The 15457-nt window shown below is 47.5% G+C and overlaps 1 protein-coding gene and 2 long non-coding RNA genes across 3 annotated transcripts in view; 1 reads left to right on the top strand and 2 right to left on the bottom strand.

Annotated features, from left to right (window-relative positions):
* The window catches only part of LOC131382530 (uncharacterized), an 8712-nt gene extending 2547 nt beyond the window's left edge, over positions 1-6165 (bottom strand). Inside the window, exon 1 of the long non-coding RNA XR_009212075.1 lies at positions 6141-6165. This is a non-coding gene — a long non-coding RNA (uncharacterized LOC131382530). The remainder of the gene's footprint in view (positions 1-6140) is intronic.
* LOC116463507 (membrane protein FAM174B) overlaps positions 1-13102 on the top strand; it is a 37453-nt gene extending 24351 nt beyond the window's left edge. Inside the window, exons 2-3 of the mRNA XM_032146634.2 lie at positions 469-600; positions 11061-13102. Coding sequence (XP_032002525.1) covers positions 469-600; positions 11061-11064 — 136 coding nt within the window. The 3' untranslated portion in view covers positions 11065-13102. The remainder of the gene's footprint in view (positions 1-468; positions 601-11060) is intronic.
* LOC131382529 (uncharacterized) lies at positions 12199-15092 on the bottom strand. Its single transcript, XR_009212074.1, has 4 exons — positions 14800-15092; positions 14560-14675; positions 13458-13985; positions 12199-12294 (listed from the first exon to the last, which is right to left on the bottom strand). It is a non-coding gene; the product is annotated as an uncharacterized LOC131382529 (long non-coding RNA).
* Positions 15093-15457: the final 365 nt, after the last annotated feature.

Genomic DNA, 15457 nt, shown 5'->3' on the forward strand with positions numbered 1-15457 from the left:
TATGTGTATATATATATATATGTATATATATATATGTATATATATGTATATATATATATGTATATATATGTGTATATATATATGTACATATATATGTGTATATATATGTGTGTATATATATATATATTTATTACATTTGTGTATTATTTATCTTGCTTACTGAGTTTTTAGTGCTCAGGCCCCAGGGACCTCTGCTTTAAGGTTTAGCGAGGTCAGTCACTCACTCGAGGTCCAATGACCATAAGTGGGGCAGCAGGGTGTTAACCGAATCTCCTGGGAGCAGTCTCAGCAGCCAGGCTGGAGGCAGCAGCATGATTTGCCTTCCATCGGATCCTCACACTCTCAGACAGAGGAAGGAAACCTAACTAAACACCAGCTGCTAAATTGCTGTCAGGTCCTCTGGGGCTTGGGCCCAGTGACTCTTTCTCTCCCCGCTGTGTTCTCATGAATGTGCTTCTTCTCCTGCAGGTCGGGAAAGAGATTAAAGAAGACACGCAAGTATGATATCATCACCACTCCAGCCGAGCGAGTGGAAATGGCGCCACTAAATGAAGAGGATGATGAAGATGAGGACTCCACAGTATTCGACATCAAATACAGGTACAGGGTGGAGACAGAGGCTTCCTCCTGGGCTTGGGGCAGTGGGTTGGTGGGACCTCGAGGTCAGGCATGGTGTCCATGTGTTCTTGTTTTTAGTTAAGTGTTGGGTCCTGGGATGTTCTGCACATGGAGAGACCTGCTCTGATCTTGTATTAGTCCATTTTTGTGCTGCTAATAAAGACATACCTGGGACTAGGGAATTTATAAAGAGAGGTTTAATTGACTCACATTTCCACATGGCTGCAGAGGCCTCACAATCATAGTGGAAGGCAAGGAGGAGCAAAGTCACATCTTACATGGATGACAGCAGGCAAGAGAGCTTATGAAGGGGAACTCCCCCTTATAAAACCATCAGATCTTGTGAGACTTACTCACTGTCAGGATGAGAGCAGCACGGGAAGGCCCACCCCCGTGATTCAGTTACCTACCAGGTCCCTCCCACAACACGTGGGAGTTGTGGGAGCTACAGTTCAAGATGAGATTTGGGTGGAGACAGAGCCAAACCATATCAGATCCCTTCCTAGAACACACTGCACCCAGAAACCCAGGAGAGAATTGCTTATTTATTACTTTTCCCAAATGAGAACACAAAGTCACCTTTATAGAAGGAAGAGGAGGATTGTGCTTCAGACAACAAGCTAGTTGTCCACTGGTTGTGGGGGTTCTGGCCCAAGCAGCCATGTGTGCCACACACCAGGCACCCAAACAGAAACTTCTCTTTCAGCCTCACTTATGTCAATAGCTGAGGACGTGGGTGGCTGGGTGGGTGGCATTCCTGCTTAGATGGAGTTTACCGATGAGCTCCAAAGGCAGGTGTGTTTCTCAAAGGCTTTCTCTAGGAAAGTCAGAATGACTTTGTGACTTTAGGATTGTAGTACGGGTTTTCAGATCATTTTGAGGTGTACTTTGAATATGTGAGCTTCTTAATGGAAGAGCTGAGGATGAGCATAGTTTTGAGACGAGGGTTCAAAGACCCAGAGAAGGGGCATTGCTTGGCCAAAGTCCCAATTAGTAGTAAAAGTGGAACAGAAATGCAGGCTGGTCCCTATGTGGGCTCCCCGGATTCCATGGCTTCTGCATGTCTGGGAAGGCAAGCCTTCCACACCTGTGTTCCTTAGCACAGCCTTGGCGGTCCTTGGCCCTTCTGCATAAATCAGTTGTCAGACTCAACAAGACAACGTTTGGGATTTTGATTGGAACTGCATTGCCCGAGATCAATTTAGGGAGAATCAGCACTTTTACATTGACTTTTCCAATCCGTGAATATGGAATGATTTTCCATTTATTAGGTATTTAAAAAAATGTTTTTCAGTACTTTAAAAAATTTATGTATAAATGTTTTATACATTTTTGTTAGATATATTCTCATAGGTGTTTTACATTTTGATATGTATATTTTTTACTTTGAAGTACTATTTATACTCATGTCTGGAGAAAATGACTGTATTATCACGTTTACGTACATATTGGTTTTGGAAGCTCAGTTTGTTAGTGAATCACACCTAGATCTTATAAAGAACCTGAAAGTATTAAAATGGATTGGTTATGGATAACAGAATGGGAGAAAAATCCCATTAGCTGTAGTTTGCATTTTAGGTAAAGGGCAGCACCCTTTGAAAAGAATCAAATTAATTAGTAATATTTATTCATACCACAAAATAATGCAGTTAGCCCTCTGTACCTGAGGGTTCCACATCTGCAGGCTCAACCAACCACCAATTGAAAATGTTTGGGCTCGGGCATGGTGGCTCATGCTTGTCGTCTCAGCACTTTGAGAGGCCGAGGAGTGCAGATCTCTTGAGCTCCGGGCTTTGAGACCAGCCTGGACCACATGGGGAAACCCCACCTCTACAAAAAAAAAAAAAAAATGCAAAAATTAGCCAGGCATGGTGGTGCATGCCTGTAGTCCCAGCTACTTTGGAGGCTGAGGTGGGAGGATCACTGGAGCCTGGGAGGTCAAGGCTGCAGTGAGCTGTGAACATGCCACTGCACTCCAGCCTGGGCAACAGAGCAAGACCCCATCTCAAAAAAAAAAAAAAAAGAAAATTTTGGGAAAAAAACAATACAGCAATGAAAATAATACACATCCAAAAAACAATACAGTATAACAACTATTTACATCGTGTTTATATTGTATTAGGTATTAGGAATAATTTAGGGATGATTTAAAGTATACTAGAGAATGCATTTGCATGCATAGGATACATGCAAATACTACACCATTTTATATAAAAGACTTGAGCATCGGTGGATTTTGGTCTTTGCGGGAGGTCTTGGAACGAATTCTCTGAGGATACCAAGGAATGACTGTGTACATAGGAAAGTTAGTGATTGTATTGATTTTATCGCTAAGCCATTTTATCTGTCTCACATTCAATACAAAGAAGTAAAATATAATGTGAAGAAAACCATGTCCTCATTACTATTCACAGTCAAAAGAGTCCGCTTCCTCCTGCAGGGCTGGGAATATTGTACAATAGGGAGCATTTAATGGCTCGAGTGGATCAATGTACTGTTTTGATTCTGAGCCACTGAACAGCGTCTCATCAATCTTTGGTGACTGAACTAACTCCATGGGAACCATGATAGACAGAACCATTTTTGTGGTATCTCCACATCCCCCTAAATAAGAGAAGACCCTAAACAAGGAAATATAACAATCAATCTGCTCAGAAATTCTCTTTATAGACTATTTCCTAGAAGGTGGGAAAAGGGGCCTTTCCCTGAGGGCATAGACGTCGGTATTATTGTGGCCTGGTTGCTGGATTGACATTGTGTCTGGTGTATGATGAAGATAAGGCACACATTGAAACCAGTGTCAGGTTAAGAAACTTCCACAGCTTGTCTCAGTTCTTCAAGCAATGGAGCGAGTTCCTTTTCTAGGCTGACAGTGACTGCCATATTGGCATTGCTGCTGACTGTGAAACAAACAAACTACTAAAGGTAAACTACTAAAGGTAAACCACCTGGTAGGTGTTAAAGTTAACAGATAAGTCCAAGCTTGTGTTTTGAAAGTCCAGGTTGGCTTGCTGGCTGGCATGTTGCAAGGGCAAAAGTAAGTGAGATGCCTGGTCTCCAGGCACGCTCTGGGTCATTTTCATTGGCCACTTTAATGATGTGCATTCCATCTCTATCTGACACAGCAATAGTGTGGGGCCCTTCAACACTTCGTGGTTTTTTTTTTTTTTTTGAGATGGAGTCTTGCTCTGTCACCCAGGCCAGAGTGCAGTGGCACTATCTTGGCTCACTGCACCCTCTGCCTCTCGGGTTCAAGCAATTCTCCTGCCTCAGCCTCCTGAGTAGCTGGGACTACAGGCATGTGCCACCATGCCCAGCTAATTTTTTGTATTTTTAGTGGTGATGGGGTTTCACCGTGTTGGCCAGGATGGTCTCGGTCTCTTGACCTCGTGATCCACCCGCCTCGGCCTCCCAAAGTGCCGGGATTACAGGTGTGAGCCATGGCGCCCGGCCAACACTTGGTGGTTTTTAATACAGGAATAGTGTCAGCTCCCTGAAGCACCTTAGTAGCGTCTCCTCTGCCCCTATTCTAGGCAGAAACTCAGAACCCTGCAAATCCCTCTGTATTAGTTTCCTGCTCCAGACCATCAGCCGTAAAGAACCCCTTTGTCCCACTGACCAATCTCTATGCCTGGGTTTCTGGGGCTGCCAGGTTCTCTATGCTGTCATTTTGGAGACAGTGTCAAAAACAGATTTCTCTGCAAGCCACCATCTCATGATTCATGACTTTGTCTCCGACGTCTCTTAAAAAATATTATTTTTAAACTTTTTGTTTATTGCAGTTATTTTTAAAAGATACTGATTTTTTTTTTTTTTTAAAAATCCAGCAACCTTCCTAAACTTTTATTAATTCTTGTAGGATAAATGTGGAATCTTTGGGTTTTCTGTGTAGATACGTCATCTGAGACTAAGAAGAATCCCTGTCCCTGCTCCCAAGTCCTTAAACATTTTATCTCTTCGTTTGCTTTTCTTTTGCCTTTTCTGCTTCCCTTCCTTGAGAAGTTTGTGCTGTTGGTAGTTGAAATAAAATCAGAATGTGAGTGAACTTGGAGGTGAGTCACTAGACACAAGCCCACTGCAGTCCTCAGGCCTAAAGATGACTGTTTAGAAAGACTAAGTAGCGCCGGCTTTTCTTATTACAGAGGTAATGTTAAGCTGTAGAAAATACAGATAATAAATAGGAAAGATACAACTACCTATCATCTCACTACTTAACAGTAACCACTAGAGTGTGTGTGAGTACATACATAGATGTGGAACTTTCTTTTTTATAGAAATAAGACTGTGTTATACATGCTGTTTTGGCACGTTTTTCTACCTAAACAATGAATCCTGAGCAATTTTTCAGGTCAATAGGTGTGAAAGAACAAAGAGTTTCAGACAGTGCCTGTGTGGTTTAGTGTTTTTGTGAACTTGTTTGTCTGCACATTGCTCATCTGTTCACAAGTACTTGTTTTTCCCCTTTAGACATAACTCAACCAAATGTTTCAGTTCTCTCTAGGAAACAGACTACATTTAAATCCGATGAATCATGGCTTTGGGTTATTTTATGATTGAGTGGAAAGAGGAAAATCATGTTTTTGGCGCCAGGGCAGTAAGGCAGAGTAACCTGCTTCTTCTTATTTCCCAGGTAACTCTCTGATAACATCTTGTGACTTAGAGCCTGTGCCTATCAGCCAGGCTTTTTTTTCTCGAAGTTTTCAGCCAGGTAGGAAATGAAGGAGGAAGAATACAGGCAGGATAGGAGATAAGACCGCGAGTATGTAGGGCCAGAGTTTGGGGAGGGAGGGAGGGAGTTCTATAGAAATGAATCTCTAACTCTGTACTTAAAAAGGCTAATTAGAAAGGAGAAATGATAGCTAACCGGAGTACGAGAGTGCCCTGGGGTTTTGAAATGGTTCTTTCAAGAGGCGTTTGGGTTCTGGCTGCATGTGTTTTGAGCTTTGTTGCCTAGTGTGCAGTTGTGTGGATGCTCTGGGCCTCTTTGCATTCCCAGTTCATTACAGAAGACTTTGTTACACCCTCTAGGCATCCCCCAGGAAGAGACAGATGTGGGCTCTTCCTCCCGTGTGTGTGGCAGGCGGCCCAGCAGCTGTGACAGGCGCAGCCCAAAGGCACACTGCTGGGAGAACGCGCTGCTCTGCCAGCCCTGCCTCCCCGCCAAGAGGGAGGTCCCTGTCCCTGCTTCTTCTGTGTGGAAAAGATGTGGCCCTGTGGGGATGTGGATGTGCATTCTAGAAATCCCTGCTTCCCACCCTCTTGTGAGTAGGGCTTCCTTTGGGAGTATAATTAGAAACCCACGAGATTTCCACTGTAATGCTGCGGGCTTTGGCTGGTGTCTTGTCTTGGAAACAAAGGGCATTTTTGTGCAGTTTGCAGCATGAGGCCTCTGCAGGGTAGGCAGGGAGTATGGGAAAACAGACCTGGCTTGCTACCCGGGAGCTCTGAGTCCCCGTGGATGCCCTCATGGCAGTTGCTAAGCACACTCAAGGCAGTGACTTCTTGCAGCTCCTTCTACTTACTGAGGTCCTCTGAATGGCCGGGCACCCCATGTTTCCTTGTGGTCTTCTGAAGGTGAACTGTTAGGAGCGTCGGCAGATGGACAGCTGCCTGGGCGGTGGGTATGCAAACAATGGGCATCATGAGCTTCCAAGGCCTGGAAGGAACCAGAGAGGAGCCGGTGACCTGCAGGGTAACTGTATCTGAAACAGCATCGGAAGCAATCCCCAGACCAGTATGAATAAACCTCTGCCCGTCACCTTCCTTGCAGAATGCAGAGCATATGTGTTAAAAATGGGCATCTCATGGAGAATTTTTGTTTCTTTGGAAAGCAATATGGGCAGCCTGTGGGCAATTTTCATTTAAGGTGTCTCACTCAAAGCCAGGGCACCTTAAAAATTCTGGTGTCTTATGTCTATGAGGATGGAGCCTTTGTGAACAGGAATCTGATCAAACAAACAAAAAGGAAAGAGAAAGAAAGAAAAAGAAAGGAGGGAAGGAAGGAAGGAAAGACGAACAACACAAATCATCCTAAGTGTCAATGCTTTTGCAAAAGCAAGCCACGTTTTTCAGATGTTCTTCTCTTGTGTGTCCCCGGATGGAAGCAGTAGAACTGCCAGGGGCTTCCCTGATGCATGGTGGTGGTGTCCCCATGTCTCTCTGTCTCAGATGTACTCACAGACAGGCCAGGCCTCCTCCCTCTGGCTTCTCCGTCATTCACTCGCAGGGCCGCTGCGTCCTCTTCCCAGGGTGTCCTTGCCGGCTGCACTGAGAGGTCAGCTGCCAGGGTGCCGGATGCCACTGACAGGTGCTGCAACAGGTGCTCCCGTGTTGAGGGCTATTTTGCCTGACAGACAAGCTTCTTGTAAAACATGGGCCCGACGCAAGTTGGGACATGTCACTCTCCTTTTGTGGGATGGTTGTAACCCAGTGTCATCCTACGGCACAGTGGGAAATCTGAACAAGCCTGGGCGGTGGCAGCTAAATATGCCTTCACTTCCTATAGAGATTTTGGTGGGGGTGGTGGTCAGCACTGACTCTTTCTGACTTATCTTAATGATGAAGCAGGAATGTCACTAGCAGTTTGGCCGTTCTGGGGGATGAGAAGGGGGCTGAGAGAGGCTTCTTGGAATCTCTGTTTGTCACCTAGCACGTATCTAGTTGGTGAGCCTGATAATTCCCTTCACCATGAGTACAGGCTGGGTAAGACTGGCCCTGCCCTCAAGGGGCCTGTGTTGAGAGTGGGAGACAGCAGGAGCATGGCCACTTTTTTCTTTTTTTTTTTGAGACGGAGTCTCGCTCTTCTTGCCCAGGCTGGAGTGCAGTGGCACGATCTTGGCTCATTGCAACCTCTGCCTCCCAGGCTCAAGCGATTCTCCTGCCTCAGCCTCCTGAGTAGCTGGGATTACAGGCGCCTGCCACCATGCCCAGCTAATTTTTGTATTTTTAATAAAGATGAGGTTTCCCCATATTGGCCAGGCTGGTCTCGAACTCCTGACCTCAAGTGATCTGCCCGTCTTGGCCTCCTGAAATGCTGGGCGGGTGTGAGCCACCACACCTGGCCGAGCATGGCCACTTCTAAGACCACCTGCCAAGCCCTCTCACAGAGGAAGGAACAGGGTGCTGTGGGTAGCCAGGAAGGGGCAATAAGTTCTTCCCAGAGGAGGTGAAACCTACAAGTTCGAGAGGACCAGGAAGTGAGCCCAAGGTGGCTCAACATGCAGGGAGCAGTGAGGGCATTCCAGGGAGAAGTAACAGCAGGTGCAGGCACAGGGACGTTTGAGCCAGCATAGGGATCTTCAGTGAGCGGCAGCTTTGAGCCTCTGCCCCCCAGGCCCCTACTCGGGGGAACCCCAAAGCTTCTGGCCAATAGATGGCCACAGGGAAACAGCTAGATGACATTGAGAGAGCCAGGACTTTACAGCCAGCCTCCTCTGGAGACAGCCTGGTATTGTTCCTGAGTCCCCGTCACCTCAGAGAGCCTGAAGGCCCAGCTGACTACACTGCTGAAACTTGGGGTATGGCTCTACCACCTCCTGGAGAGGCCCAGAGAGCCGGTGGCCAGGCCTGACCTGGGCAGGTGCTGCTGTGTGCAGGTGGACTTCTCCCCGTGGAGGCGCGTGAAGGATTCTGCGATAAGCAGCGTGGCTCCCTACCTTGTGTATGTGTGGGCGTTTCTTAAGCACACGGATGTAGACAGCAACCTGGGGGTGAGGCGAGGGCAGACAGCCTGGTAGGGGATCCCTGTAAGATTCAGAGCAGTCCCGTGGGATGCCCAGACACTTACGGAGGTGACTTTCAGCATGGCAGTGGTACAGAGTTTGCATCTCTGTTGATTCTGCCGGCTGCTGTCCCCAGAGCCCGCAGGCCTGCTGTGGCCAGATCTGCTGTGGCGCAGCTATGGTGATCAGGTCCCTGCCCTCACCTCTGATTCTTGGTCTTTGAAATCTTCACTGCTCCTCCCCAGTTCCTGTGCCCCCACCCCTCATCCTCAACATTGACCTTGCAGCAAGATGCAGCGGAAGGCCTGATGGTGGAGTCAGACCTGGTAGGAGCCTTAACATTGGGGGTCCTTAGTCCCTTCCTCTTTGCAGTGGGGGGTGTGAGTGCTTGGGCTCCGAGATGTTGGTTTGTGAGGTTAGCTCCCCTGACTCCCCAACCCACAGAAGGGGCCGGGGTCACTGTAAGAAAGCCAGCCTCCTGCACAACTTGGACATGGCTTGCTGGAGATTTATTTTTCTCTTTCTCTAGTCTGTTGAGTAGGGGACTTCAGTGGCTAATATGAAGATACTCAAAAATTTTTTTTTTTTTTTTTTTTTGAGACGATCTTGCCCTGTCACCCAGGCTGGAGTGCAGTGGCAAGATATTGGCTCACTGTAGCCTCGACTTCCCGGGCTCAAGTGATCATCCCACTCAGCCTCTTGGGTAGCTAGGACTACAGGCACACGCCACCATGTCCAGCTAATTTGTGTAGTTTTTGTAGAGACAAGCTCTCATTATGTTGCCCAGGCTGGTCTCTAACTACTGGGTTCAAGAGATTCTCCTGCCTTGACCTCCCAAAGTGCTGGGATTACAGGTGCGACCCACTGTGCCTGGCTTATGTTTTCTCTTTAAACAACTTTTTATTTGGAAAAAAAAATTAAACTTCATGCAAAAATAAAAATAGTGTAGGGAACACCCTATACTTTTAACTCATATTTTCCTGTTAACATTTTTTGCCTGTCTGCTTTCTGATTCATCCATGTATGTATGTATGTGTGTGTGCACACAAATGGTTTTTACTAAACCATTAGAGGGTAAGTTATATATACCATGGTCCTTTCCTGCAAATGATTAAGTATGTATTTCCTAAAAATAGGTTGTTTACATCTTCTAGTAAATAGCTACCTGACATGGTAATATATTTGGTATTATATAATATTATGACAGAAAGTTCATTATTTTGTAAATTCTATTAAATCCTTGTTATTTTTGCTCATGTGATTATGTAATGCCCATAATCAAACATCAAGAGGTGATGGTGGCAGCTTTAACTGGTCAAATTTTCCCTCCTTTTCTAAGTCCCTTTAGATGATGTCTTGAGCAGATTCATTTTTTTTTTTTTTTTTTGAGACAGAGTCTTGCTCTGTCACCCAGGCTGGAGTGCAGTGGCACCATCTCAGCTCACTGAAACCTCTGCCTCCCAGGTTCAAGTGAGTCTAATGCCTTAGCCTCCCAAGTAGCTGGGATTACAGGCATGCAGCACCACACCTGGCTAATTTTTGTATTTTTAGTAGAGACAGGGTTTCACCATGTTGGCCAGATTGGTCTCGAACCCCTGATCTCAAGTGATCCACCCGCCATGGCCTCCCAAAGTGCTAGGATTACAGGCATGAGCCACCAAGCCTGGCCACAGATTTAGTTTTTAAACTTACGTTTTTTTTTGAGACAGAGTCTTGCTCTGTTGCCCAGGCTGGAATGCAGTAGCGTGATCTCTGCTCACTGCAAGCTCTGCCTCCCGGGTTCACACCATTCTCCTGCCTCAGCCTGCTGAGTAGCTGGGACTACAGGTGCCCACCACCACTCCTGGCTAATTTTTTGTATTTTTAGTAGAGATGGGGTTTCACCATGTTAGCCAGGATGGTCTCGATCTCCTGACCTTGTGATCCATCCGCCTCGGCCTCCCAAAGTGCTGGGATTACCGTGCCTGGCCTAAACTTATTTCTTGTACTTCTTATGTTTTCTGACACTGTGGTGTGGGCCTGGGGTTTAAAGGTAAGGAAGCTTAGTTGTGGCTTTTGTCTCAAGCTCCCAGTCTAAGCAAGAGACCAACACTAATCAGATACATAAACCAAGAGTCAGCAAACTATGGCCCGTGGGCCAAAATCAGCCCCGCTGTCTGTTTCTGTACAGCGCAGGAGCCAAGAATGATTTTCACATTTTAATGTTGAAAAAGAACCAAAGGAAGAATACTATTTTATGACATGAGAAAGTAATATGCAATTCAAATTTCAGTGTCCATAAATAAGATTTTACTGGAACACAGCCATGGCCAAGCATTTCTTGCTGTGGCTGCTGTTCCACCACAACAGCAGGGTTGAGGAGTTATCACCGTGATTGTGGGATATTTCCTCTCTGGACTGTTATAGAAGTTTTCCAACCCCTAGTGTAAACACCCTGGAAGTGCTGGCAAGGAGGGATATAAGGAGAAAGAGGTTGTGTTCTAGGGAATCTGTTTGGGGAGCTTGGGGGGAGGGATCCTTAGTTAGGAACTGAGGGGAGGCAGGCAGTTTGCTGGAAGAGTGGATTGCACCTTCCAGACAGCACGCTCAAAGGTCCTGTGGCTGGGGACTGTGGCCTTTTCAATGGCTGAGAGGGTGAGGGATAGAGTTGTTCAGGAGGGCTCAGAATGGGTGCGAGGCTCTGCCGGAAGGGGCTTACTCTTGTCCTTCCCTTTCTTTTAGGTAAAACCTGTTTCCCAGCCTGTTGGCATCCTGTGGAAAGTTGGTCAGCTGCAACCTGGGGTGTGAAGGACCTGGAAGCCCTCTTGCGTCGGAGATGTTGAAACCAAAACAAACGTCGGAGATGTTGAAACCAAAACAAACGTTATGTATAAAACCCCAGCTCCATCATGGGTGTCAGGCGTCTGCTCAGACTGTCACTGGCAAGCTCGTTTCCACGTCACCACGATGGAGTTGCTTCTGCCACCCTTTGGGTGCCCCTTTAAAGTGCCCCCCACTTCTACTTCCCACGTAAGAGGCTTTGTGCCTGGCTAAGGAGCAAAGGGTAGAAATATGTTGATTTTAAAAAAGTTTTTTTAAGACAATTGTTGACAATAGTAAAAGAGATCAGGAGGATCAAGAATCTAAAACAAGCCTGAAGGATGTCCAACTGTGTATTTAGAATTTCCGACATTCTTCTCTACTGGATCTACACATTGGACCCTGTCTGATCCTTTGCTGCTTTTTTGGCTTGGTCAGGTCCTGGCCTCATTTTGGCGTTACCTGTGTCAGAGTTCAAGGTGGATGTGCTTAGAGCTGGTCAGCCCCTTCCAGACCTGGACACGTCTGTGGCTCCTTTTCTTTCTTTCTTTCTTTTTTTTTTTTTTTTAAAAGTTCAGCAGAAATCAGCATGGCTAGTTCACAAAGAATTTCCAGTATCAGGGAAAAACTGTGTGTGTATGTGTGTGTGTGTGTGCGCGCGTGCGTGCGTGCACGTGCATGCGTGGGCACGTGTGTGATACCTATAAAACAGTTTCTCCTTCTCTGAAGGGAAAGGAAAGTGCTAGGCCGCCTGTGATTAGCAACATTCTTTGCTTTTTTGTTGTTCCTCTGCTCTGTCACAGTTCTACGTTGTTTGCCTTAGAAATGTAATTTTTAAAAACCATTTTAAAAATGAACGGTGATTTGGCTGGCTGGAAAAAAGCACACTGTCAGGGGACTATATTTGAAGTCAGTCTAGACTGGGCTGGACTAGAAACCCGCCTGGACCCAGGAGACCCCACAGGACTCAGGAGGTCCCTGCCGGAAGGCAGAGGTTCAGGTGAGAGTGGCTCACCTCTGAGCTGGTGAAGTGAGGACTCGCCTGTGACATGACCCAGAGATCTGCTGCTGGCTTCTGGAGACAGGGCCTTGGGCTGACTTCTCAGGTTGATTGAGGCCTCCCAATTAGTGGTGTTCCCAGGCTAGAGGTGACTGGCTGCAACAAAGATGCTTCTATTAGTCTATTAGCAGTGCCTTCGGGACCCTGGGCTTTTGCTCTCTCTAGAAAGGTGTTTTTTATTTTTTATTTCCCCCTTTTTTTCCTGGCATTGCTCCGGGGTTTGTGTATTTGCCTGTTTATTGTCCTGCCCTTTTTTTTTTTGGATGAAAACTCCAGCCTTTCCCAATTCACCTCCCTCTTCAGGTTCTTCAGTTTTCTGAGAAGAGTGGGGATATGTGGGAAGGGGCATAGGAGCTCAGCAGCCTCCACCTGCCAGGAAGGCAGTCTGGCCTCTGCAGGAAAGAGCAGAGCCCGTGGGAAGCCCTGGGTGAGGATGGCGCAGCCGGCCCACCACGCATGGCATTGCCAGCCACAGGGGCACTGCGTGTAGTCTCTACTCCCTGCATTTCACCTTCTTTGTTGACTTTCCTTCTCTGTTTTCCCCCATCTGTTTGCCAGAGGGGTGGGACTGGCAACAGAACAGCCGTGGCTGCTTTATCTCTCCTCTCCACGGTGTACTCAGGCCTAAGTGGTGACTCACGGGAGCCCGGCCACCTCACAGCTGTTCGCCCCCTCAACCTTTGAACTGGAACTGCTGGCTCACACGGGGTTTTCGACAACTGCAGCTCAATCTCATGGAAAAAGCTGGATTCCTCTGCCTTACGCGGAAACAACCGGGCTCCATCTGCCAGGTGCTTGCCACTGGTCCTGGCAGAAGTGGCGGCTGCTGAGAGTGACCTTCCAAATCCTTGGTGGCACTTCAGCGCTACAGGCTCTCCAATAAAAACCCTTTACACACAAACCATGAGTACCTTGGGCTTGGATGTTTTCTGTGGTGTAGGCCAGCGAGGCACCTTTTGTGAAGACAGAGGTGGGTGGGCCCAAGGCTGAGGAGGAGGGCGGGGATGGGAGCTGGGCGGGAGGTGTTTGGATCCTGGTGATTTAGAGAGAAGCTTGGAAAAGGAAAAGGAAAATGCTTGGGGGTGGAGGGGCATGCATTGCTGTTTTTACATCTACATACACAATTTACATTTACATGTACAATTGGAGGCTCACTCGCTCACTTCCTGGAAGCTTGCTCCTTGGCTAGGAAATACTGAGCCCTAATTGTTTCCAGAATCAATCACATAAAAAACTGCTAGCTTGTAACTGCCTCATACCTGGCTTGCTTTACTCTTTCTGTGAGTAAGCGTGGGATGCATCTGGGCTGGGTTCACAGCGAGATGAGAAAAAGCCGGGGAAAAGCCCATTTGCTGCCGTTCCAGCTGGTTCCCTTGGAGGTCACCAATAAGTTGGGGGTGTGGTCTGTGTCCCTCCTCCTTGAGGAACTACTCCTGTGCTCCGTCTTCTCTGCAACCGTAGCAGTGACTAAGGTTCTCCAGGGTAGCTCTTTCTCCAAACAACTGCGCGGCAAGCCAGCCCTGGAGAGTGGGTTTCCCCGTCATCTCAGTCTTCTCGGAGAGTGTCCTCCACTGAGCACCCATCCTATCAGGTTGGCTTGTTCAGATGCCCGGGGACAAGCCAGCCTGATGGGGAGGAGGGTGTTTCGGCGTCCGCAGTGGCCTCTGTATGGCGGAGGGTCAGCTGGTACTGCAACTTGCCTTTTGGTTTTGAAGATTCTGTTGAGGCTCCATCCTCACCTTGACCTCTTCTACAAAATCTGTCTCCCCTGCTGTGCCGTGGAACACCTACGGGAAGCCAGTAAGTTAAAGTCCTAACATCAAAGCCCCTCCCTCTACTGCCTGCATCTCCTGTCATAAAAGCCTGAATTGTCTGGTTATTCTTACATACAATAAGATGGGGGGTGGGGGGATGCTTTATACGGACTTGTGGGGATGGGGGATGCTTTATACGGACATGGCACATTATCCTCAAAGGGCCCTTGATGCAGTCATAAGTTTGTGTCCCGTGCCTGCCCCCTTTGGTGAAATTCTTGGGTGTTGGTATCATTTTAAGGGAATTGGGAAATTACCCAGAAGATCAGGGTCTGTAGAAGAGGGGTAGAGGGTGCATCAGTGACCCAAACTTGCTGGTGAGATTTGGCAGCTGAAGCCATTTAAAGAGATCAGTGGCTGGGCGTGGTGGCTCATACCTGTAATCCAGCACTTTGGGAGGTGGGTGGATACCTGAGGTCAGGAGTTTGAGACCAGCCTGGCCAACATGGCGAAACCCCCGTCTCTACTAAAAATATAAAAATTAGCCTGGTGTAGTGGCAGGTGCCTGTAATCCCAGCTACTTGGGAAACTGAGGCAGAAGAATCACCTGAACCTGGGAGGTGAAGGTTGCAGTGAGCTGAGATCACGCCACTGTACTCCACCCTGGGCAACAAGAGCGAAACTCCGTCTCAAAAAAGATTGGCACCTTGGTGTTGCCAGTTTCTGAAGAGGGGAGAGGAGGGTTATGTTACAAGCATCACCAACAAGGAGCATTGTGACTCAGCAGAGGGGAGAGCAGTAGTAAAGACTCTGGGGATGATGCTGGGCTGCCTCCCCAGCCACCCACCTTCCTTGCATACGCTTCTTGTAGCAGCATCATGAGTTTGCAGGTCCAGATGTTGCTTGCATTGTAACCATAGCTCCCTGTGCCCGCCTGTGCCTCCTGTATTTGGTTTAGATATTTTCTTATGCAAATAAATGATTTAATCTTTTCAGGGTGAGGGGCGAGCCCTGGGGACCTGGAAGGTGTTCACTCCAACACCACTAGTTCAGGAAGAGGGTCTGCCCCATAAGGCCCCCAGGCTGCTCATATTGACAGGTGTGAACCGGCGCTTCCCTCCAGCCCGGTGGTGCCACAATTGCTTGTGGTTTTTATTTATCAGAGAATTCGAGAACACCTGATGTGGACTCAGTGTACACAGCATACCACTTGCGAAAACCGTTTGTTTTCCATTATTTTCGAGAACCAAATAGATGTGACTGTTCTGGGCGGCTGTCCTGAGCCGCTCCCTGCCTTGCTACCTGAGTCTTCTTGGGTCCAAGGAGTACCTGGGTGTGACTCTCCTTGTAAAGTGCCTCAAAATTTGCTGTTATTTCTTGTAACGCTTAGTTAGTTGGTTTATCAGCAAGCTCATCTTCCCTGGGGTGGGTTTTGTGATGAGCCGAGTGGATGTGGATGGGAACACAAGGAGCTCTTGTGTGTCTGTTGGCAAATCTGGTGGCCC

This window comes from Hylobates moloch, unplaced genomic scaffold (genome assembly GCF_009828535.3).
Source record: "Hylobates moloch isolate HMO894 unplaced genomic scaffold, HMol_V3 SCAFFOLD_39, whole genome shotgun sequence".
In the NCBI taxonomy this organism is placed as follows: Eukaryota; Metazoa; Chordata; class Mammalia; order Primates; family Hylobatidae; genus Hylobates; species Hylobates moloch.